At 44.4% G+C, this 25,806-nt stretch overlaps 2 protein-coding genes across 2 annotated transcripts; one reads left to right on the top strand and one right to left on the bottom strand.

The window, feature by feature from the left end:
* Nucleotides 1–448: 448 nt before the first annotated feature.
* Nucleotides 449–25,806, top strand: wdr32 (WD repeat domain 32). The gene is made up of 7 exons (XM_083633594.1): nucleotides 449–1,178; nucleotides 2,915–3,028; nucleotides 16,199–16,396; nucleotides 18,213–18,415; nucleotides 22,718–22,798; nucleotides 22,884–23,029; nucleotides 23,709–25,806. Exons 1-7 carry the CDS (start codon nucleotides 697–699, stop codon nucleotides 24,090–24,092), a joined length of 1,608 nt encoding a protein of 535 aa, XP_083489720.1. The 5' UTR covers nucleotides 449–696; the 3' UTR covers nucleotides 24,093–25,806.
* On the bottom strand, nucleotides 9,534–11,833 carry LOC310774205 (DNA excision repair protein ERCC-6-like; the record flags this gene model as incomplete). Its single annotated transcript, XM_083634268.1, has 2 exons — nucleotides 9,841–11,833; nucleotides 9,534–9,556 (listed from the first exon to the last, which is right to left on the bottom strand). Exons 1-2 carry the CDS (start codon nucleotides 11,801–11,803, stop codon nucleotides 9,534–9,536), a joined length of 1,986 nt encoding a protein of 661 aa, XP_083490394.1. The 5' UTR covers nucleotides 11,804–11,833.

Raw genomic sequence — 25,806 nt, 5'->3', positions numbered from 1 at the left:
TCCATGGTTAAAACAGTAGGCATCTTTATTTATTTATTGTTTTACTGTTACAGCGCATTCTTGTATCTCCAGTCCAGTCATTTTGTTCATTATAACGCCATCGAATGAACATCCAGTGATTATCCAGCAGGTGGCAGCATCCAATCAGCGACTGCACCTCAAAGTGGAGAAGGAAGCGGAATTCCGTCACGTTATGATGAGGTGAATGGTGTCAAGTGTGCTAGAATAGAGATAGGCAACTTCCGTCTACCTTAAAAAAAACGGATAAGCCCTTTATTGACAAACATACGTTGCCGCGTTCTGAATTAACTGCTTTGTGATTGATTTGTGTAGGAATCCGTAGCACATCTAATTATTCATCGTTGTATTACGATACGTTTTGTTGTTATAATTCTGAAGGCTGATGTGTAAACTTCCGGTGTTGTTCCAGCTACCCCTAGATTCTCGCTAGTTTGACGCGGCTGGTGAGGCGCTGCGAAGTGCCAAGTCTGACAACAAAATATAATATGGCTAACGTTACGTATACAGCTGAAAAGCCACAGCCACGGGACATTAGAATGGTTGGAAGAAGACTTGCTGTCATGTTAGCTAACGTTTGGTAACTCAAGTCTGTCTACTTTCTTTTCGCCTTGGTTCCGAGCGCCCCGGTACAGTCGCGGGTCCCTGGCTGGACCCTGGCCTGGAGTAGAAGCGACAATGAGCTCGGAGCACCAGAGCGACAGCAGCGAGGACGCCGACGAGTCACCGCAGGACAGGCCCGACAACCACGGCACTGTTTCCGACAAAGGGGAAGAAGAGCCCGGCCTCGACGACTCGGAGGATGAAGGTGACAGCCGGCGGAGGGTTTCTCCCGCCCCGGTGCCGAGGAGCAGCGGCGGCGGCGGCAGTGGGGACAGGCGGGAGCGCAGTGCAAGATCGCCGGCGTCCGAGGAGCCTGAGCCCCGCTGCCAGACGGCCGAGGGGAGCAGCAGCCAGGGGACCGTGAGCGGCAGCGGGACGAGCTTGTTCTCCTGGGTGCAGAGCAGGACTATAAGACGGGGTATCTTTGTGGACCCAGCCAGGGATAACTTCAGGAACATGACCAACTTGTACTGCTCAATGAACCCAGCTGCAGACTCAGTCAACCTGAGCACTCAGACCCACGGCGCTGTGTTCAATCTGGAATACTCTCCGGATGGGTAAGGCAGAAAGCTCATTCTACATTTGGGGCCTTTATATCAGTGGTTTTCAACTTGGGGTCCGCCCGGGGACCACCAGGGGTCATTGAGGGGGTTCCCAGCAAATTGACGAAATGTCAAACATTACTTAATTTACATGAAGTCAACACAATTAGATAATGTAGATAGAATGACTATGGTCATAGATTCACTGTTTTCTCTCTACCAAACATTACAACACAGATAGTCAGATTCTGGACAAAATCATACACTCAGTAAGCAGACTATGGTTCTCTTCATCCCAGGATCAACATTTCACATCCTGAGGGGAAAAAACGGAGATTTGTGTTGATACAGCAGCAGTTTAAAAATGTATGATTTCACCAAGATTTCCTGACATGACGGGATCATTAGTAATTACTAGTGTAAACTGAGGCTTCTGTGACAGTGATTCTCAACTTTTTCATATCAATGCAGTCCATTTTAGGGGCACAGAGCCCCCATTTGATGAGATTTAGGCTCTCTGACCCAAATCTGAGAATATTATTATGTATGATTTTGTGTCGCGAATTCCATGACTGTCTGTGTGCAGAGATAGCAGAGAAATGATGATCAAACAGTCATAATAGGTCATTCTCCAATAGAATTAACTTATTGTAAATTCAATAATGCTGAAGTTTAACAAGTCGTCAATTTGACCTCCTGGAATCCCACCAAGGACCCCTATGTCTAATTTGCCCCAAAACATGTCAATTCTATCATTAAATGTCAGTACAGTAAACCTAAACTTAGGGTGCAAAGGGCAAGCCTCAGCGACCAGACAACAGATGTTGCAAATACATCCTGTAGCTAGGCTGAGAACAACATGGGTCACATTCTGTTTGTGCAGTGCACATTTGACAGGAAGACAAACCCTCCCTGCACACTGACTGATCTCGGGGGAACTGCATTTGTGCAGGAATTAGGCTATAATGTGCAAATCAGAGGATCTGTTCAGACTCATATCTAACTTTCTCAGGACCGAACTGGGAAAGCTAGTGTTCACCTGGGGTGCAATCCTAATAATTGTATTCTCCTTATTACTCCCCTAAACCTTCAGTGTAGGAATTTAGCCAGGGGCAAGGGCAAAAATGCCCCAAGAAATCCTAGAATTTCTGTCATGGTGAGAAATTATTGGCAGAAAGATCCTTTCACCTTGTTTGTCTCGACAGAAATCTCACATTCAACCACCTTGTCCATCATCTGCACCACCAGTCATAGCTGCGCTCCGGCACGTAAATAAATAGCACTACACCCCTGGTCCCCATGTGGGTTTGCCACAGTGTCTGTTTGTCTGTCTGTCTTTATCTCCCCAATGGGTTGGCCAATCTGAAACTGCACATTGGCCTTAAGCATTGGCTTAGGCAGGGACTGATCATTTCATTTGTCTAAAATTTAAGCTGTTTTGGTGCACGCATCCCTGGAAGTCTGCACATGTATGTTGTGCAAGCATCCCTGGCGGGTATGGACTAGTTAATCTGTATTTCTGAAAATATAGATTTGTGGTTACACTGATGATTGTTTGATAATCACAGACTGCATGTCATACAAAACTTTTTATTCTCACTCCCAAACCAAACATTGGTGTAGAATTATGTACAGAAATGGAAGAAATACATTCGTTTCCTTGTGTAAAATGACCATTGAGGTCAACCTCCTCATCTTCTATGCTTCAGTTGACTATGTAGGCTAACTGATGGTGTGTCTGTTGTGACCAGGTCGGTGCTGACTGTGGCCTGTGAGCAGACCGAGGTGCTGCTTTTTGACCCCATCTCATCCAGGCACATCAAAACCCTGGTCGAGGCCCACGAAGACTGCATCAACAACATAAGGTGCATGTTTTATTATTTTATTTTTAAAGTAACCTTTATTTATCCATGTCAGTGTGATGTCATCGGTGACTTGAGCAATGAGCTATGAATTGTGATGTCACCAATGATGTCACTCGACTCGAGCAATTATTATGTCATCGGTGAGTGATGTCATCAGTGATGATGTCATCAGTGATGTCACTCGAGCATTGTGATGTCAGTGGTGATGTGATCAGTGATTATTGCTGCCTTCAATGAAAGTCGTGAACACTTGTTTACAAGACCGGAAGTCGTGTACACAACATGCCCAAGCACATCAAGTGGTCATGTCGTGAGCATGCGCAGTTGACTAGAGGCCACCGAGGTTAATAATTTAGCTAACACGAGCTAGCGAGCAGCTAACTACGTTAATGCGTGAAATGCAAAGGCATAATGAGCGGAAAAAAGATGAGACACTTGAGAATATCAACATGTTCCTCAGACATAATTATAAAATGACTATGAAAAGCTCTATACGGCTAAAATGACATACTTTCCATCCACGTCCATGGCGTCAACATTTTCTGAAAACGTCAAAAGACTTTCCGAAAATTTCCACTTAACATGTCATGAATACCACACGAGGTGGCCGTTCTCTTGGACTTACGACTTATGTCCACACAACCTCACTTGAAGGGCTCATATGTCTAGGGGTGCACCGATCACGTTTTTTTGCCACCGATCACCGATTGCCGATCGCCTATGGGAAATATCTGCCCAACCGATCATCGACCGATCACCGATATATAAACTCCTAAAAAAAGTTTGGAAATGTTATTTCGGTCGATTATTTCTCCCCTTTAATAATACCAATTGGCATTGTATTTTATATCGTTGGAAAGCCTGATTAGTGATAGGGCTTTTTTTTTATAAAATAAATAAATAAATATATACCGTAAATTCCGGACTATAAGCCGCACCTTTTTTCCCGTTTTTTGGCCTTTTTTGGCCCCTGCGGCTTATATAACGGTGCGGCTTATCTATGGATTTTTTTCAAAAAAAAAAAAAAAAAAAAATCTCTCTTTTTTAGCACTCTTTCTAACTATAAATCCTATATAACTATAATAAGTTTTAATTTCCTCTCTTGCCCTCTTTTCACCACACTGTATGACACTGTATGACACTGTGTGCACTGTAAAAAACAACACAGGTGGTGTTGTGTTATGTTGTTTTGTTGAAATGTTAATAAATGGGAGCTTCCTCAAACAGCCATCTCTTTCCCGACAATCCCCTCTGTGCATGAACCCTTACATATGGTAATTAAACATTAAAACACACAAAAAAAAAAAAAAAAAAATACCATTAAAACACCCGCGGCTTATAGTCCGGTGCGGCTTATATAAGAAAAAAATAGTCAACTTTGCAGGTGCGGCTTATACACCGGTGCGGCTTATAGTCCGGAATTTACGGTATATAAAAATATCGGCAATCAGCCGATCGCATATTTGAGGTCAAAATCGGCCGATACAGATTGCTTGCCGATCGATCGGTGCACCCCTACATATGTCAAACGATTATTTGGGCATCCGGGTAGGGTAGCGGTAGATTCCTTGCCTACCAACACAAGGGTTGCATGTTCGCACCCCCGTTTTACCACCGGCTTCGTCGGGCGGCCATACAGGCACGATTGGCTATGTCTGCGGGTGGGAAGCCTGGTTGGAGGTACAGTATGTGTCCTGGTTGCTGCACTAGCACCTCCTCTGATCGGTTGAGGCGCCTGGTCGGGGCGGAAGGGAACTGGTGGGAAGGGAATAGCGTGATCCTTCCACGTACTACGTCGTGCTGGTGAAGCTCCCTGCTGTCAGGTGAAAAGAAAAGGCTGGCAACTGCGCATGTGTCGGAGGAAGCATGGTGCTAGTCTATGGCTCTCCCCAGATCGGCAGAGGGTGGAGCAGTGACCGGGGCAGCAGGGGAAAATTGGCCAAGTACAATTGTGGGAGGAAATCAGAAGAAGAAGGGGGAAAAAATATATATAAAAAAAAAATATATATATATATATATATATATATATATATATATATATATATACTACACCTCAAATTCAAGATTGCTGACACATTAATATTTAAACTGGAGCAATATGCAGTTAAGATAATCACTGGCAAATAAATGTTTTTTCATTAGTGTGGGGTAAGGAAAGTAATTTAAATTATTTAGCTTAAGTTAATTTAAGTACAGGGATGCAAAGTCATGGGTAGTGGAAAAAGGTGACAGATACCAGGGCAGACATAAAACCATTCAGAAATCCCCCGATTTTAGGCTGAAAAAGCTGACTCGTTTGCATCCCTGTTAGTGACCATAGTTAGTGACACGCAGTGTTGGGGGTAACTCATTACAAATGTAACATATTACATGTAATATATTACTTTTAGCAGTAACTCAGTAATATAACATTACTTATAGGATTTCAGTAATATTATACCAGTTACTTTGTCAAGTAACTCAAGTTACAAATTGAGTTACCGTAAATTCCGGACTATAAGCCGCGGCTTTTTTCCCGTTTTTTGGCCTTTTTTGGCCCCTGCGGCTTATATAACGGTGCGGCTTATCTATGGATTTTTTCCAAAAAAAAAAAAAAAAAATCTCTCTTTTTTAGCACTCTTTCTAACTATAAATCCACTTCTGTTTTAATTTCCTCTCTTGCCCTCTTTTCACCACACCGCGGTAGGGCTGTGAATCTTCACTGGCCTCCCGATTCGATTCGATTACGATTCATCTGTCAACGATTCGATTCGATTCGATTAAACGATGCATCACGATGCATCGCGATGCATCTTAAATCGATGCATCACTTTTTCCGCAATACATGATTTATTTTTTCTCACTTTCTTTTTTCTCACTGTGTGGCTACTTTTAAAATAAAAGTGCATTTGGAATTGCATTGTATTATGATCCATAATTAAAATAAACAACTGCATGTACTTACATTCTATTTTATTTGATTATTAAAAAAAAAAAAAAAAAAAAAAAATTAATAATCGATTTTTGATATTTGTTAATCGATGCAGAATCGTGCACGTCCGCATCGCGATGCATCGTATAATCGATTATTTTTGACACCCCTACACCGCGGACACTGTGTGCACTGTAAAAAACAACTCAGGTGGTGTTGTGTTATGTTGTTTTGTTGAAATGTTAATAAATGGGAGCTTCCTCAAACAGCCATCTCTTTCCCGACAATCCCCTCTGTGCATGAACCCTTACGGTAATTAAACATTAAAACACAATAAAAAAAATAAAAAAAAAAAAAAAACCATTAAAACACCCGCGGCTTATAGTCCGGTGCGGCTTATATATGAAAAAAACAGTCAACTTTGCAGGTGCGGCTTATACACCGGTGCGCCTTATAGTCCGGAATTTACGGTACATTTTATTAAATCAAAGCACTGGTTTCTCCCAGTGCGTCATTTGACGTAATTTCAACATGGTCACCCATCATATATGGTGAAAAAAAATATTGTATCAATTTAAAACACATTTTTGGCAAAAGAAAAAAAGAAGATAAATAATCATATTTATTTATTTTTATTTTTTTATTTAACCTTTATTTATCCAGGGAGGACCATTGAGAGCATGCTCTCTTTTTCAAGGACGCCCTGTTTACAACAAATATCACAAGTTCAACAATACAAATCAGGAATAAGAATAGACTGTGGCATTATAAAATAACACAATCACACTCAAACAGATGAAAACAATACAGACATATAAAATCACAGGTACAGACAGTTAAGAGGGCAATGTAAAACAGGTGCAAGTCCTGTGCGATCCATCCTCAAGTAGCGTTTTGAATGACTCTATAGAGACCAGTTGGTCCAGTTTGAGAGAGTCCTGAAGTTTATTCCATCTATGAGGTGCGTAAAAGATAAAAGCATTTTTACCTGCTTCACTATTCATACGTGGAATAACCAGTCTAATGTGTGTCTGTGAACGAGTCTGATAACTTAAAGTACTAAAATTTTAAAGCGAGGACAGACTATATGCTTTCAGACCAAGCATACCAATACAGTAGTTGGTTAAACCCATACAATTAAATGTCATATAGCTTCTTTTCCTAAGCTCCAGCATTTTCAGTTGTTTCCAATGAGGGGAGAGCGTATGCGGGCACATACGGCTTTCTAGAGAAAGTGTGCTGCGCCCATCGTCTATTATCAGAGCTCCGGCTTTTTTGTGTGCCAGCTCCCAGCGCTTCCAGCTGAAAATATCTGAACTTTTCAGAAAGACACTGGTGTCGGGCGCACCGTTTCATGCAAATAATCATATGGAGAAACTATCACAACAGAGACAGAAAGGCTCAATTGTTGGAGCAGATTGGCTGGACACTGAATATTTCTGGTGAGTGTTGCGTTAAATCACCATACGTGTGTTGTTAGCTAATGTTAGCTGTCAGCTATCAAGCTAGCTACCGCTGCTGAGCTAAAATTAGCCTGGGTAAACCCAGCCTTCAACGTGATGTCACAGGCTATGCCTGTAGCTTAAGTTTCTTCGTGACTGATAGTACATAGAGGTCACGTGGAGGCTGGGTTTACCCAGGCTAAGCTAACATTACTTTCAGACTGCTTCCTTGCATATTGTGTGCTAGGGTCAGCGCACAATAAGCGAATTTTGAAATTAAAGTCAGAATTCTGAGAAAAACGTCAGCAGCATACAGTACTGGGTTACATGTGATCACTGATTATGTCACTGATGATGATCTTACCGATGTTGTACCGGAAGTCTGGGGTCCCTAGATTTTTTTGATGTCAATGTGGGGTCACAAGCCAAAAAGCTTGGTCTTTAGGTCTTCTAGTTTAATATGATACCAGGAAGGAACTTAACTCTGCCACAGCCTCTGAAATTAAATTTTCGAAATCTAGGGTTGATGTGTATATTATATTTGTTATGAACAGCAAATTTAGTGCTTGGTTGAAGCTGGTTGAAAATAACATTTAAATCCTGCTGCACATTGTGCAAGAAAACACTGAAATTAGGAATGTTGGGTATAAGGGCATTAATTAGCGTGAAAGCGTCACATGGGAAGTCATGAAAGAAAACATAAAGCCGCTGTAAAAATCCAGCCACAAAAGCCTGCCATCACCCAATACTGTTTCACAGCCCCAACATGACCCACACTGCAGCCTGCCATCACCCAATACTGTTTCACAGCCCCAACATGACCCACACTGCAGCCTGCCATCACCCAATACTGTTTCACAGCCCCAACATGACCCACACTGCAGCCTGCCATCACCCAATACTGTTTCACAGCCCCAGCATGACCCACACTGCAGCCTGCCATCACCCAATACTGTTTCACAGCCCCAGCATGACCCACACTGCAGCCTGCCATCACCCAATACTGTTTCACAGCCCCAACATGACCCACACTGCAGCCTGCCATCACCCAACAATACTGTTTCACAGCCCCAACATGACCCACACTGCAGCCTGCCATCACCCAACAATACTGTTTCACAGCCCCAACATGACCCACACTGCAGCCTGCCATCACCCAACAATACTGTTTCACAGCCCCAACATGACCCACACTGCAGCCTGCCATCACCCAACAATACTGTTTCACAGCCCCAACATGACCCACACTGCAGCCTGCCATCACCCAACAATACTGTTTCACAGCCCCAACATGACCCACACTGCAGCCTGCCATCACCCAACAATACTGTTTCACAGCCCCAACATGACCCACACTGCAGCCTGCCATCACCCAATACTGTTTCACAGCCCCAACATGACCCACACTGCAGCCTGCCATCACCCAACAATACTGTTTCACAGCCCCAACATGACCCACACTGCAGCCTGCCATCACCCAACAATACTGTTTCACAGCCCCAACATGACCCACACTGCAGCCTGCCATCACCCAACAATACTGTTTCACAGCCCCAACATGACCCACACTGCAGCCTGCCATCACCCAATACTGTTTCACAGCCCCAACATGACCCACACTGCAGCCTGCCATCACCCAATACTGTTTCACAGCCCCAACATGACCCACACTGCAGCCTGCCATCACCCAACAATACTGTTTCACAGCCCCAACATGACCCACACTGCAGCCTGCCATCACCCAACAATACTGTTTCACAGCCCCAACATGACCCACACTGCAGCCTGCCATCACCCAACAATACTGTTTCACAGCCCCAGCATGACCCACACTGCAGCCTGCCATCACCCAATACTGTTTCACAGCCCCAGCATGACCCACACTGCAGCCTGCCATCACCCAATACTGTTTCACAGCCCCATCATGACCCACACTGCAACTTCTGCAAGCGACCTCCGGACAATGGTTTGGATCTAATTCTGGGACTCCGATTCTCCTATTTCCTTGTACTTTTTTTGTGCCAGCATGGACGTGACATGCTTTCATAATGGTCTTAAAAAGGTCTTAAAAACTCTTACATTTAACTTGTTGACACCTACAGAAAACTTGTAGGAACGTGGAGACTGTTGAGGTAAAAGAGCTGCTGGATAGCTAGGAGCCCTGGGAGATGGTGGCTGCAAGGTAGGGACGCTTTGACGGTGTGGGTATTGCACTGTGGTGGACTGGCGAGTCGGCCAGTACTCCCTATCAGACTGATCGAAACACAGGTGTGGAGGCTTCCAATGCCTGTGAAGATTCCTCAAGGTGGCTTCTCTCTGCTGCCCATTTGCTCTTTTTGCTGTTCTTTTCTTCTTCTTCTTTTCTTTCTTCTTCTTCGAGGTGTCCATTAACCCATCCAATTCAGCAACATGGGATCCGTTCATAGTTTGCTCAAGCGCTTCTTTATCTCTTCTCTCACAGGTTGGTTTCTTCTCATTTGACCGCTCCCTGTTGTGTTGAACTGGTTGTCTGCGGCATGCTGGTTCTGTGGTCGAAGCCATGCTCTCCGCCAGCTGCGTCTGCAACTCTGACTTGTCCATCATCAACGCCTGAGCCTCCTGGATCCTCCCCTCGATGTAGTGGTGTGCTTCCTGGTCCACGGGGGCCTCGTCCTGGTTGTTGACGAGAGAGAACATGAGGTCGTGATCAGAGATGCCAAACATATTCATGTCATGGAGGCAGGCGATGTGTTCATCCAACTCAGGATCTGTCCGCCGGTGTCTGGAGTGCAAGGATTGGAGCTGCATCTGCGTGGAAGAGGATCGTGTCTCCTCCAGCGTGAAGAGCTCCCTCAGCTCCTCCTGGCTGAAGTAGCGGAATGGATTCTTCATGTCTCCAGTGGCCTGTTTGACGAGGGAATCTTTAAAAATTTGCCGTCTGTAGATCTTCTCCTCCACCGTTCCACAGGTGATCAGCCTGTAAATTACCACGTTTTCAGTCTGGCCGATGCGGTAGGCTCTGTCAACAGCCTGAGCATCTGTGGCCGGGTTCCAGCTGGGGTCAAAGATCACAACTCTGTTCGCTGCCGTCAAGGTGAGTCCAACTCCACCTACCTGGGTGGTCAGGAGCAAGACAGAGTACCGCTTGTCTGTCTGGAAGAGCGAGATGCGCCTCTCTCTCTCGGCAAGCTGAATTATTGTACCGTCCAGTCTCATTATTTGGAAGCCTCTGTTGCCCAGGACACGCTCAATTATGTCAAGAACCTTTCTGGAACGAGAAAAGACGAGCGTGCGGTGGCCTTCCTGTTTGAGCCTCTTCAGAAGCGCTATCAGAAACACAAGCTTTCCAGACTCCGATATCAATGTTTCGTCAGGAACATTGACGCTGCTATAATCGTCCTCCAGGCCTAACTGAGCTCTAGCTTTAGCAGAGAGCAGTCTTGGGTGGTCACACAACTTCTTTAGGATGTCCAGTTCAGTGAGAGGCGACCTGGTGGTCATACAAAGCTCCTTGATGTCGTCCAATAAAAGAAACTGCGTGTATATGTCTTCCTGGATCTCGCTCAGGTATATCCAGACAATTATGTCATTCTTCCTCGTCAGTGTTGGCATGACCGCTCCAGCTTCTTCAGGTTGATTTGGGACTTGGCCATCATTGTCTGAGTATTGTTCTTTTAACTGTGAGCTGTTTATGTTCTTCTGCATCTCAGCTTTTGTCCTGCGGAGGAAGTAGGGATTTATAATGGACATCAGGTTCTCAGACATCTTGAACCCGACAGCCTTCTCCAGAGGATTTGCATCCTTATCCCTGGCACGTGTGATGGGGTACTCATACTCAGTTTTGAATGTTTTAGAGGTGCCGAGGAGCGTGCCTTGGCAAGCAAAGTCAAAGAGAGACCACATTTCTCTCAGTTTGTTCACGACTGGAGTGCCTGTTAGAAGAACACGGTTTCTGGCGGGTATGGCATTGGCTCTTTTGGCTGTTTTTATGGATCTGTTTTTTATCTTGTGTGCTTCATCCAGGATCATGTAGTCCCATTTGAACTCTTGACCACAGTGGGATGCCAGGCACTGCCAGTTTTTGATAAGCATTGTGTATGTGGTGATGATCACGCCACCTTGGCTCTGAATTTCCCTCAAATTCCTGTTCTGCTCCGCCTTCCCTGTGCCGTGAAACTTCTTAACCCTCATGCCAGCGGCCCACTTGGCAAACTCTTTGGTCCAGTTTGTGATTAGTGTTGTTGGCATGACAAGCAGCGTGTGTTTCACCAGCTCAGCATTGTACATGCCGGAGAGGAAGCAGATGACCTGGATGGTCTTCCCGAGGCCCATGTCATCTGCCAGGATCCCCCCCTTATGGCCGTCTCTGTACAGACTGTACAAGAAGGCTACTCCGGCTCTCTGGTGCTCATACAGATTGTCATGCAATTCTCTGAAAAGCATTAAACCGCTGTTGTTGATGTCAACAAACTCTTCATCCTTGCTTTTAATTTTCTCACTTAAGTAAATGCCATCTGACTCCTCAGGAGTTTCGCTAGCTTGATCCAATTTCCTGCTCTTGGCTTCGGGATTGGAGAGTGGTGATCCCTTCCTCTTTGGCATTGTTGGACGTTCTTTGTGCAGATTACAACCATATTTTGTTATTGTCACTATGGGTAAGTACAGAATGACATCACTGATGATGTCACTGGAATTCTTTCAGCTATTTGATTTGCACACTGTAATCTTGAATTGTGCCTAAGTATACTTTCTCCATGTATGTCTGTTTGTATCAGCTGATTGATTGTATGTTTAATTCATCTCAATTTAAAAAAAAGTGCTTGAGTGACATCACTGGTGACATCACCAATTCTATAAAGTGATATTGGTGATTCATGTCACATACATTGCAGAGGTTATACTGTAAATAGGACCGGGTGCCAACGGAGGTTCAAAATGCTTGATAGTCACGTGACTCTCACGTAGCTATAGTGTGTGCGGGGGAGTATGTTCCAGGAAGTATGTTTGAATGCATAAAATAAAGCTGATACTATTCATTTGACTCTTTAAACATCTTAGGCTTTCAAAGTACATCACAAACGTTCCATTCTGCTGAACTCTACAGCACTGCTTAATTAGAACCTTATTTCCGGGAACTATTGTGAGCTAGAAAAAGAAAAGTCCATTGGAGTGAATGGAAATGACGCGACTCTTATATCTCTATGGCTCTGGAGTGGTGCAACTCAGCAACTCGAGATGTCATCAATTCTATGCGATATCATCAGTGAGTGATGTCATCAGTGCTGTAGTGACGTCACTCGAGCAATTGTGATGTCATCATTGATCTCACTCACTGAGTCAGTCACTCCAGATGTCAAGTGACTTCAGTGATGTCATAAGTAGGAGTACTTCACCGAAAAAGAATGGTGATTTATTTTGCACATGATCTCACACGTATCTGAAATCTGTAAACACTTTTGCAGGCATTCATTTAGTTTGACAGTTACTGAGAGTTGAGTTGTGGAGCAGTGATGTCATTCTGTTTACGAATAACACTGTGCCCGGTTGCATAAACAACCTTAAGTTTCAAATTTCAAGACCCCCTAAAGTCAAAAATCTGTTTTTCTTCTTGTTCCTACAGTTGAATGTCTGAGCTTCACTGTGCAGAATGATGTCTGTGCAGAGTTTGACACTAGAAGGCTGTTTCCACAATCGTCTGCTGAAAGTGGAAGGTTTCTCAGAGCTCACTGAAAAGGCAGTTTTCAACAAGCAAGATTCGTGGCATCACGAATCTTGGAGCCAATCCCTGTCCAGTATTCAGCAGTTACAGCCCCAACACATTCTCACTCCCAACTCGCCATATACTGCAGATTGGTCAAGAACGCTTGTCATCACTTTGACATGAGTGAGAATGTGTTGAAAGCCCGTCTTGTATGCTGTGATTGGCTAGTTATGTTTTAGATAACTCTGATTGGTTGCTTTGGATTTTTAAATGAGGGAGAAGGAGGGGAAGTCATTTTAAAGTCCCTGGAAACCAGAAATATTTTTTTATTATTTAGCATTTTGAGTTCATCACATCACAGGAACCTATGTTAATAAGCCACCAGCCAAATTTGAACGATGATGAACGTCGCAAAGTATATACATTTAGGTTTGACAGTCATGGCAAAAGTCATGAGAATCAATTAGATTTTAGAGTGTATTTTCTCCCGCGGACTGTGTGGGCGTGTCCCGTCTGCAGCAGGTCTTTTCCTCTCTCTCTCTCTCTCGGAGGAGGAGACTGCTCGGAGGAGACCTCTCTCTCCGTTAACGGAGAGAGAGAGAAGGAGAGAGAGAGAGAAGGAAAGAGAGATGGAGTGTGTGTGTGTGTTCGCGCGTTGCTCGGCGAACACACTCGCCGCTGTGTGTGTGATTCGATTAAATCTTATGACGTGATAAGATCATGCATTTTAGCACCGCGCGCTCCACTCTCTTCAATGAGGAAATGGAAATCCAGACCTTGTAGAAAAGTGTCGATTTTTGGGGTTAGGGTTGAAAGTAATTCTCTCTCTTTTCTGAGGCACACAATTACTCACATAAGACCCTAAATTTAATAGTTAGAAGGTTTTTGTGGATTTTGGTTTCCAGGGACTTTAAGGATTTTAACAAGATAATTTCACCTTTTTTGTGGGGAAAACCATCAGACACAAATTATTATTCATAGTAAGAGTATTTTATATACATCTTGAAACCTGACTTTTGGGGGTCTTTAAGTATGTCCCTTAGGCAATATATTTCCTTCAGCTGAGGGATTCACTTAGGACAGCTGCATAAAGCTTCTTAGGTTTTCTCCTTGCCTAAGTGTTTAGACTGAGGCTTTTATGGTAGTTACTGTCAGAATATGGCACAGAGCACTTCAGTTGCCATGGTTACGCTTCACTGTTCCGACTGCTCGTGCTCAACATAACACACAAACACGTATCGAGCGAACGAAAAATCTGTGTTCTCTCCCACAACCGACTGGAAAGTCCCACATTCAAAAAACCTCAAAGCAATTGACACTTGCTGGACAGCTGGCAATGCATGGTTCCTCCTGGTTTGGTGCTCGAGGTCCGGTTCAAGTTTTGAAGCTACTTTGAGGATGGACTGGCGGTCAAATCTATACTCTATACTCAAAAGTTGCGCATCATTCATCATGTCCAGTGGGGTTTGCCTGTCCCGAAAAATGCATCATGGTATCTCCTCCTATTGAATCACCATAAATTCAGCCATGTTCAACAAATAATTTCACATAAATTCACATCTAACTGACGGTTATGTGTCCCTTAAGATTTTCAGAGGAAAATGGCTCCTAAGGACCTTCTAGCAACGCATAAGGGAATACTTAAGTACATAAGGGCAAACACTCAGAGATCTAAGGGTTTTCCCTCACAATATCTGACCTAAGGGAATCCTTAGGTGATTTTATGCAACTATTTTTTCCCTAAGGGATACTTAGATGAAAATTTAAGGGCAACCTTAGCTTAAGTGGTTTTATGCAACTGGGCACTAGTCCTCAACTTAACTCAAATCAACTCAACTCTCATCTGTCAAACTAAATCAATGCCTGCAAAAGTGTTTACAGTTTTCAGGTTGTGTGAGATCATGTGCAAAATAAATCGGCATTGTTTTTCGGTGAAGTTCTCCTTTAACTTGGGAACTGACCAGTACAACCACAGTGTTCTGCCTTTGGGCAATGGGAAGTTCTACTGGAGCTGTCTGTTTGGGGTGAAGTGCCTTGCTCAAAAGCACCTGTTTGGTCTAATCCTCATCAGGGAGCAAATTATCAGGATGGCAACTTGATCCCTTCAAACATCTTTATTGGTTTTCACATTTCACAATAAGCTCCTTTGTCAGGACATGAACAACTTTGGCCAATAACATTTTTGAAAATTGGTCATAATGAGTTTCATCTTTGTATTTGGTTATGATACAGTGTTTCCCCTAGAAAAAAATTCAGGCCTGGAGGGATTTCGAAACGTCCCCCGACCGTAACGGTGGGGCCCTCGCTGGCGACGCTAAACTTTTAGCTAACCTGTTCGCATCTATGTTCGCAATGGCATCCCAAGTATCATCATACTATTGGGACGGCATTAGCTCGGGAGGTAGAGCAGGTCGGCCAATGACTCAAGGGTTGGCGGTTCGAATCCCGCTCCCTCCCAGCTGTTGTCGTTGTGTCCTTGGGCAAGACACTTAACCCTCATTGCCTCGTATGAATGGGTATGAATGTCTATGAATGTTGGTGGTGGTCGGAGGGGCCGTAGGCGCGAAATGGCTGCCACGCTTCCGTCAGTCTTCCCCAGGGCAGCTGTGGCTACATCACCCGTAGCTTACCACCACTGGTACGAATGGTGTGAATGAATAATGATTCCTGTGAAGCGCTTTGGGTGTCTAGAAAAGCGCTATATAAATCCAATCATTATTATTATTATTATTATGTGATGCGATGGGAACAGTTGTATTATGGGATGTGCATTTCCCAGTCAACGACACACATTGACACGTTTTGGAACATCGCTGGCACGATGTTCCTAAAAGCAAAATGCTTATTGTTTTGAATTATTTTGCATCTTCTATTACTGTCAACACTGTCAACACCCGTATTGTTTTATTGTAATAATATGCCATAAAGGTTTATTGAAATTTTGGGGAGAGCATGGGTATTATTATTATTATCTTTTGCATTTCCTCTTCTGGCCTGGTGGCCCGCCAGGCCTGTAGAATGGTAGGGTAAACACTGTGATATGTGTTTTGATAGGTCTGGCCTCTTATCATAATAGTCTTGTGATTTTGGTGTTTTTTTCTCTTTTTTTGCCTGAATATCTTTTACCCTTTCTACAGGTTTTTGGACAATCGTTTATTTGCCACCTGTTCTGACGACACTACAATCGCATTATGGGACCTCCGGAAGCTGAACTCAAAGGTTTGCTCGCTGCACGGCCACGCCAGCTGGGTGAAGAACATTGAGTACGACACCAACACACGGCTCCTCGTCACGTCCGGCTTCGACGGCAACGTCATCACATGGGACACTAACAGGTGTGTGTCTGTGCAAGTACAGTACATGTGCATAATATACAGTGTGTATATACTGTATAGGTAAATATGGGGACAAAATCATAAATTCACACATCAAAAGATGGATGAATGTGGTGATTGTGCATTGCGTGTGTTCCTTTGACGAGTAATTAAAACAGATGGCTGCTTTAAAATTGTTGGACATAATTGTGAGAGGCACATTTATAGAAGGCAAGATATTGTGAATGCATTTCCAGTTAATTGTATAATGTATATTTTATGATTTATACAATGAAATAAAAAATAGCTTTTTCATTTTGTTAGCTAATTATTTATATCATAACATTCACCGACAGTATTTAACATAATTTTGTCTCAAAATTCAATTACTTTTAGTGCGGAAATAGTTATTTCATGGTGTACCTGTAAAAAAATATATATATAATACCATCACCGATTTCCCCCCTTCTGACTTCCCAAATGTCCCCCCATTTTCTCCCCAATTGTACTTTGCCAATTCCCCTTGCCACACTGTCCCGGTCATCAAAATGTACACATTCACAGGGCAAAATAAGAAAACTACTTCAACTTAGGTTGTGTAAAACATGCCTTTTTTTTTTAGGAATTCCCCCCCCCCCCTCGATTTTTTTTTGGCCCATTTTTATCCTCCATTAGTTTTTTAATTTATTTATCCTGGTTGCTGCTCCACCCTCTGCTGATCTGGGGAGAGACAAAACTGGCTCCATGCTTCCTCCGAGACATGGGCAGTAGCCAGCCGCTTCTTTTCACCTGACAGGGGAAGCTTCACCGGTAGGACATAGCACGTGGAACGTGGAAGGATCACGCTATTCCAACAAGGTCCCCTCCCTCCGAACAGGCGCCCCTAATGACCAGAGGAGGCACCACTTCAGCGACCAGGATATTGCATGTTTTGGTGTGGGGTTCCTATATGAAGGAAACCCCCAGGGGCCACGGGGAGAACATGCAAACTCCACACAGAAAGGCCTTTGTTGACGACCCCACCCGGGCGGTGGGCACTCGAGGACATGCAGACGGGTACGCACTCCTTCAGCGCTCACAGCGTCCCAGGTGGGAATCGAACCCACGACCTTCTAGCTGTGAGGTGACAGCGCTTACCACTGCGCCACCGTGCCCCTTTTTATTTTTATATTTATGGAACTTTTTCCACACAAAACTGTATTTAGTTAGGTATTTAGTCGAGCATCGAGCATAGTACAATATATATCTCAATATTTTGAAATCTCCTCTAAAGCACTTCATAAATGCTCGATTTAAGCCTTTGATGCATACAATTACACCAGTATGATGGTTCTAGTAGTCCCTGCAACATAAGTCTGCATTAAAACATTATTGTAATCTTGTTTATACTGTATTTATAGTGGTTTCTATTGTTTGTGTCTGACTGAGGGAGAGAGCAAGAGAAGAGAAACGATGAAGTGAGTCTCATGCCGGCAGCTTAAAAACAATGCGTGACAATTTATACCCGATGTTCACAATATGCTGTAGTCATTTACTACATCCCACATGGAACCATCGACATAATATAAGATATATATATGTCGATGCGTGGAACAAGCCACGATACTTTGAGTAGATTTGATATATCACCCACCCCTACTTAAAGCCTCCTTCTGGATTTATCCCTCTGCTGTTTCCCTACGTTCTGCGCATGTGTCGGAGGGACCATGGTGCTAGTCTCGGCTCTCCCCAGATCGGCAGAGGGGGTGGAGCAACGACAGGGACAGCAGGGGGAATTGGCCAAGTACAATTGTGGAGAAAATTGTGGCTTTTCTGATCCTCTGTCCTTCCTCCACAGGTTCACGGAGGATGGCTGCCCGCACAAAAAGTTCTTCCACACCCGCTACCTTATGAGGATGCGTCTGACGCCCGACTGCTCCAAGATGCTCATCTCCACCTCCTCAGGCTATCTGCTCATCCTCCACGACCTGGACCTTACCCAGTCCCTGGAGGTGGGCAGCTACCGCATGCTGCGAGCCAGACGCACCACACTCAGCTCAGGTGAGATGCTGCAAGGCTCTGCTGCCACCTGGGTGGGTGGCTTTAAAAAGATCTGCTTGTCTCTGATTTCTTTACCTCACTCTTCTCTATTGAGTGCCAAGTCAAGTCAAGTTTATTTGTATACAGTATAGCCCTAAATCACAAGCATGTCTCAGAGGACTTTACAGAGAACGTGTCTAGCTAGGTCTAGCTAAGCACTATCAGAAAACATGATTGAACAATCTTATATTAGAGAGAGAGGGGGAGGGGAGAAGGTAACAAATATGGTAAGTTTAATTGATTAAAGTTTGACTAGGCAGGGCATTACAGCATAAAACAGTTTTTAAACTGACTCCTGAAATGCATCAAACATTACAGCGATCAATTGCGCACAAATATCAAGGGACACAGGAATATTTGTGACATTTGTTGTCTTTGTGCTGTGCTTTTTCATTGGTCTCCGCAAATATGGTTAAATTAATATTTTCTTCTTGTTTTTTTTGCATTCATTCTATGGATTAATGCATCAGCCAAATGCTTAAATGCAAACGTTAAAGATGACCCTTCATTTTGTTTTCCTTCTTCTCTGACTCTTATTCCTGCTGTTTTATTCCTAATAATCATGAGATAACCCACTTCATGGGAGACCTAGACTTTACTGAGTCACCCATCGACAGCAACTTTGCAGAGTTGGTTCAGTGCCTACCCAGTGTTATCCTGCCAGAGACGAAGATCCACTGTTCACCCGTCCGGTTGACCCAGATGAAGAAGATGACTCCCGGGTCTCGACATAATTTTTTACCGGCTTTTCCGTCCTCCCTCCCCGCTGCCCAGCACGTCAGGATAGGCGGGTTATCCGGTTAACCTTCGGTCTCTCTCAGCTGCGCTCTCGGAGTCGTCAGTTGGAGTGTTGACTGTTTATGCTGGATGCACTCCGTCGCACGGCCACCGGTGGTTGCCTGGGTACGCTTACGGAAGTCTGCAGTGGGGGTAATGACTCGTCATACAACAGCGGTGCCTCAGGAGGTCCCTGAAGATCATCAAAGACACAAACCATCCCCACAACAGCCTGTTCTCCCTGCTACCCTCAGGGAGAAGATACAGGGTTCCGAAAGCACGCACAAATCGCTTGAGGAACAGTTTCTTCCCGCAGGCCACGAGACTCCTTAACATACACAAATAGTGTAGTAGCCGCACTGTACCGTACTGTAGCTGCTACCATTACGTATGTCTAACGTTTAATTGTATGTTTAATAAGGAATATGCTATTTGCACCTGTATGTCAAATACGCCGAATTTAAAATGCCGAGTTTAATTGTATGTTTAATAAGGAATATGCTATTTGCACCTGTATGTCAAATACGCAGAATTTAAAATGTTTAAGCACGTCTAAAGTATGCACCCGACATGTGCACCTATGTGCAGTGAATATGCCACTGTCCTCTGACTTGTCTTATCACTATACTGCCTTATGCTTGTTGTGTCTCTTGTTGTTTTTGCACCCATATGCCCTGTTATATTTGTACTATTTGCACTATGTTGTAAACGGAGTCCACAGCACAAGAATTTCACACGTGATACTTGTACCATGGAGTGACAATAAAAATCTTGAATCTTGAACCTTTACTGCCCCTTCAGGGGAGCAACAGGCTCAGAGTTTATGCCCAGTCCGTGCCCTGCGCACTTACATGGACAAAACCCGGGGGCTCAGGAAGCGTGATCTCCTGTGCTACTCCCTGTTTGGGCAGGCCCATCTTTAACTCATTGAGTGCCAAGGACGGACATGTTCGTCATTTCAAATAGTAACGTAGAGTGCCAAGGACGGACATGTTCGTCAATTGCGTTTTTTGACGGTGGGGCGTCGATCAAAGCCTTCTGCCTCTGATGTACAAATATTATAGCTATTGGATGTGTCTAACCTATTTTACAGAACCCTTAGGTGGCGACAGTGCTCTCCACATAACAGAAAGGCAAGGAAAAAACAAAGAAGAAGTCGTTATGGAAACGGAAATCGCATCGCATCCGTATGCATCGATATGCTGAAGCACGTTACTGCAGCTGTGCCTGCAGCAGCCAATCTGCTCCCACAATTGAGCCGCTCCGTGTCGGTTGCGACAGTACATCCGCACATCCACACCGTCGAGTTGTTATTATTCTCAACTGGAAGCATCGTTGCCGGTGACAAACACACGCGGAACGCTGTAAAAAAGCAGGATGTCAAGCACCCTTCACTGTGCGCACAGCAAACTCAGCAGAGAGCCACCACAGACAGGAGGAGGAGTGTGCAGTTGAGGCGAGGCGGGGCGGGGCGGGGGGGGGGGGGGGGGGGAGGGGGCACGCAGAGCAGCACACACACAACACCCAGACAGACCCAGGCAGCAGGACAGGATTGACAAACGCAAGCCAGAATATCCGATACCCACCAGCAGCAAATCAAAACCAGCAAGAAGCTGCAACCAGCAGCGCACGCAGGGGCCAGCGCTGCTGGTTGTAGCTAAAAATATTATTCTGCCAAACAAAATTCCCTGGCCTAAACTGTTTTATTGAAGGAAATTATTTTTGAGATGTGACTACATTAGAAAAGATTAGCTTCAGAGTCAGTGATGTGCTTGAAATGATTAATTTCACAAAAGGCCAATTATCTCAGCTTCTAGAAAAAAATTGCTTTTTTTGGATGAATCAAGCTATCTTCTCCGGCTCATAACTAAAGAACGGAAAATGGGATCAATAAACTTTTTTTTGCAGATGATAGAATAGAGTCTCATCGTTCTTTGTGCGTGTTCAGTGTTTACATAGTAATATCACACAATATTCTGTGGGCCTCGAGAAATCACTGAAAACGCTCTGAAACTCTGGCACTGGGAGCGTCCGTTCTCCAAAAGTGGCTGGCACTCAATGAGTTAAGCAGCGTCTCCCACATTGCGTTGTGGAGGCTATTAAGCTGCTTGTCAGGGCGCACAGCCCCCCCAGGGTGCCATGCACACTCTACTTGTGGTATGTCTTCATACTGCGCCCTCTTTAGGGGAGTGCCTTTTCAGGATGTTTGTGCAACGGCAGGTTGGCCTTCGCCCCTCGCTTTTGTTAGTTTCTATAGACTGGACGTCTCGGCCCCGTGCGTTGCACAGGCGATCTTGAGACACAGTTAAGGAGCTTGCCAACTTCCCCTTGTGTCGGACCCATGTGCCGTCTGGCATACGGGAGCTCCCACATCCCATAGTGGGTCATCTCACAATTATTAGAAATAAAACTTAAGGTTATGCATATACTGTAACCCAGTTTATGTATAATATGAGTGAGCTAACTTACCCTTCTTGCCAGGGTGGGCAAATGGTAAATGGACTGTATTTATAGAGCGCATTTTATATAGTCTATCAACTACCCAAAGCGCTTTCACATGAATACCTCACATTCACCCATTCACACACCGACGGCGTCTGTAGACATGAAAGGCGCTAACTGCTCATCGGGAGCAGTTAGGGGTTTGGTGTCTTGCTCAAGGACACTTCGGCACACTGCCGGGAGGAGCCAGCCTCGAACCGGGAACCTTCCGATTCCCAGGCGACAGCTCTACCTCCTGAGCTAATGCCGCCCCCAAGAAGAAGAATGAATGAATGTATTTTATTTTGACAGATGTTAAAATACATAATGAATAGAAGCCCATACACCAGTATAAAATTGTTGAGGAATTTGCACACAATAAAGTCCAGGAGACTTATTTCCATTGTGGTCCTCGTTTGTAAAATTAATCAACACGAGCAAACCACAGCACGAGCCATTTAAGACATAGAAAACATCAGCAGCAATACATACACCATGTTTGTTTATTTGTTTATTTATTTGGATCCCCATTAGTTGTTACCGAGCCGAGGTAACATCTACTCTTCCTGGGGTCCACCTTAAGAACATAAAAGTATACACATGCTTTCACATATATGCATAAACACTAACTTACAATCAAACAATCTCAAGCTCATTGTGAATAATGTAACCACACCCCGCCTTATATAGAGGACGGTGCTACAGTGGCCCTAACGGCGGAAAGTGAAAATGTAATTTTCTCCGACCTCAATTTGAGGATATTGACGTTGAAATAAATATAGTGCTTCTGTAGGGTCGCAGAGATCTGCTCCCATAAAGTGAGTTATCTCACCCATATTATTCATAAAACTGGGGTTATATACATAACCTTAAGTGTTTGTGGTCTGATCACACTTAAGCTTTTTACAAGATTATTTTTGATGTGTGTTAGTTCCTTTCTGTTAAATCTCCTGCCTACTCCTATTAGCCACTTCATTATTGTTTCCACTACTTCTGACTCTGTAGATGGAGGCACATCGGCATCCAGGTCGGCTGGAACTCCTCGCCAGGGAAACGACTCCAGCAAGATCCACCCTCATAGAGAAGGTCAGAGAGAAACTCGTGGTGTAGAAGCTGAATAACAAATGCCAACCCTGCTTCTACTGATTGATCATGATTCTGGTTCTCCCAGGCCTTTCTCCCAGGAACAGCCTTGAGGTTCTGACTCCGGAGATTCCCGGAGAGAGAGACCGGGGGAACTGCATCACCTCCCTGCAGCTGCACCCTAAAGGCTGGGCCACACTCATCCGCTGCTCCAGCAACATGGACGACCAGGAGGTGAGCGGCGTTTGGCTACGGATACACCTGAGTTGGGCCAGTATTCAATCTTATAAGAATGCTGTGTGTGTGTGTGTGTGTGTGTGTGTGTGTGTGTGTGTGTGTGTGTGTGTGTGTGTGTGTGTGTGTGTGTGTGTGTGTGTGTGTGTGTGTGTGTGTGTGTGTGCGCGCGCGTGCGTGCGTGTGCCAGTGAGCAGAAATTGTGTTCAGCCACAGCTATGCCATTTTTACTTGCGATCGCGCTGAATCTTTTATACTATTCCGCTAGTATTGAATATCACCTGGCCGCTTAGATCACAATTGTACAAACTTTTAAAGCTATAATAATCTACTAGTAACCTTCTCCTCACAAGCTTTTAAACCTATAATAATCTACTAGTAACCTTCTCCTCACAAGCTTTTAAACCTATAATAATCTACTAGTAACCTTCTCCTCACAAGCTTTTAAACCTATAATAATCTACTAGTAACCTTCTCCTCACAAGCTTTTAAACCTATAATAATCTACTAGTAACCTTCTCCCCACAAGTCACTGTGTTTTGACGTCACAACACAAAGCCACTAATGATTGGTTGGTTTGTGGATTCTGTTGGATCCTGCAACACAGCTAATACTATTGGTCCCAGGTCTGCTGCAGTGACATCCGGCCCCTAACCCGCTTCTCTTCCCCCCGCTGCAGTGGACGTGTGTGTACGAGTTCCAGGAGGGGGCGCCCACGCGGCCACCGGTCTCCCCCCGCTGCTCCCTCCGCCTCACCCACTACATTGAGGAGGCCAACGTGGGGCGGGGCTACATCAAGGAGTTGTGCTTCAGCCCGGATGGACGGCTGATCTGCTCGCCGTACGGTTACGGCGTGCGCCTGCTGGCCTTCAATGAGCGCTGCGGGGAGCTGGCCGACTGCCTGCCCGTCCACCTGCCCGTCCAGACCAGCTGCCTTAGGGAGGTTCGCTCCCTCTACTCGCACAGTGACGTGGTTCTCACCACCAAGTTCTCCCCCACACACTGCCAGCTGGCCTCAGGCTGCCTCAGCGGCCGCGTGGCTCTTTACCAGCCCAAGTTCTAGTGTCGGAGCGGGGATACACTGCAGACCTGGGCACAGGTTCCATGAAGGAACCTAAGGTTCCTGCACAGGTGTGGACGGTTTTGGGAATGTATGGAAAATAATTTGGTGATGTAAGTTTGAAAAATTGCACAAGAAAGTGTGGAAAGTACAGAAGAATAATAGTTCTGTCCCAATGTACACCAGACTACATTTTCTGTGGTTTTAGGCCCCTGACTGTAGAGTGATATGGCATTGTTAGCAGCGACAAGATGTCTACTGGCGTTAATCGAAAGTAATTAAGATGTTGGAAAAAGTTGGAAAATTGGAATTGAAATTGTGTAGAAACCTGAATAATTCATAGCATTTGTTTTAAAGTGCTTGGTGGACCAAATGGGTGGGGTTTACTGCATGCAGACAATTCAGATAATGTCTATCACAGTCTACTAGGATACTAAATCCACTTTCAAATACTTGGCTTAATGCTACTCGCTCTTTGTGGGGAAAACCCCGCCCGTCTGGCACATAAGGAGGATAAAACAAAACCATGAAAGTATTTGCAAATACTGTTGGGCCCAGGTCTGCAGCTGTGGATCAGACTGTTTGGGTGGGAACCACCAGCTGACTGCCACTGAACTGAAAGAAGAAGGAACAAAGATTGAAATGAGGTGAATACAGCAGGTGTACTGACTGCAGCTTGGCCCCACGGTCAGGATGGAAACTTCCAGCCTCTCTGACCCTGAACTTAGAGAAAAAAGAATAGAGTGAGAAAGTGACGCCCTCTTTTGGGTTGCGCATGGGACCGAAGAGATTTACCGGTAATTAATTTTTCCATAGACGTTTGGTAAAATCCTTATAAAAATAGTTGTACTTGGTCAAACCAAGACAGTAGAACATTTCCCTCAGACCAAAACTTTAAAAAAATAAAAAATAAAAAAAAATTAGTATGCCTTTTGGTCCGACTTAAATGTTCTAGGGTCTCTGATTCTGAATATAGCTGACCAAATAAAGCTCTTTTTATAAGCATTTTACAAAACGTCTATGGAAAAATGAATGGGGAATGAAATGGCATAGGTCCCATGCCCATCCCAGAAGAGGGCATGACTTGGGCACTCTATACAAAGACTTTAAGGTCCAAAAAAAGGAGGGACTTTAAAGACTATACCTGAAGACAAGCTAGACGTTCCTTTCTCAGGGGCCAAAATACTAAACGATGCAAAGGACGGACGTTCATCGCAACGAGACAAAGAAGAAATGCTTTGTGTGTGGGGTGCTCCAGTACTGCATCCTTGCTTATAACGGTCATAAAGAAATTGACAGTGAATTCTATTATATTATTGACTTGTAGTTCAATTTGATTGACTGAACTGAAAGTCGATCAGGACCAGCCATGCTTATATTCACTTCTCCTTTTAAATTCACTCACATGCTCATTGGTGAGAAGTGTCTTATCCACCATTTTCATGATAGGTATAGCAACTAAAACCTAAAATAGTTTTCACAAATTTGCTCTTCTTTCTGCCAGTCATGTTTTTGTTTTTTAAAGTGCTGGGTTGTGATTTAAGTGGACGTTCTTAGTATATTGCTGGACACCTGGTTTGATCACAGCTGGATGGGTGGATGAGGAATGAAAACATGTTGGACGCTCGCAGTTTCCCAAATGGCTATAAGTTATCCCCACAATGATACTAAAATGGTACTTATTATCACTGAAATAAAAGGTCGCTTTTTTGCATTA

This window comes from Poromitra crassiceps (genome assembly GCF_964638095.1).
Source record: "Poromitra crassiceps genome assembly, chromosome: 3".
Lineage (NCBI taxonomy): Eukaryota > Metazoa > Chordata > Actinopteri > Beryciformes > Melamphaidae > Poromitra > Poromitra crassiceps.
This window is presented reverse-complemented; position numbering and strand designations above follow the sequence as displayed.

What these genes read in the sequence shown, in the direction of transcription:
- wdr32 (XM_083633594.1), top strand. Translation starts at nt 697, where the DNA reads ATGAGCTCGGAGCACCAGAGCGACAGCAGCGAGGACGCCGACGAGTCA. An exon ending in GACTGCATCAACAACATAAG is followed by an intron (nt 3,029 to 16,198) that starts GTGCATGTTTTA and finishes CCCTTTCTACAG; the next exon opens with GTTTTTGGACAATCGTTTAT. An exon ending in ACGCACCACACTCAGCTCAG is followed by an intron (nt 18,416 to 22,717) that starts GTGAGATGCTGC and finishes CTGACTCTGTAG; the next exon opens with ATGGAGGCACATCGGCATCC.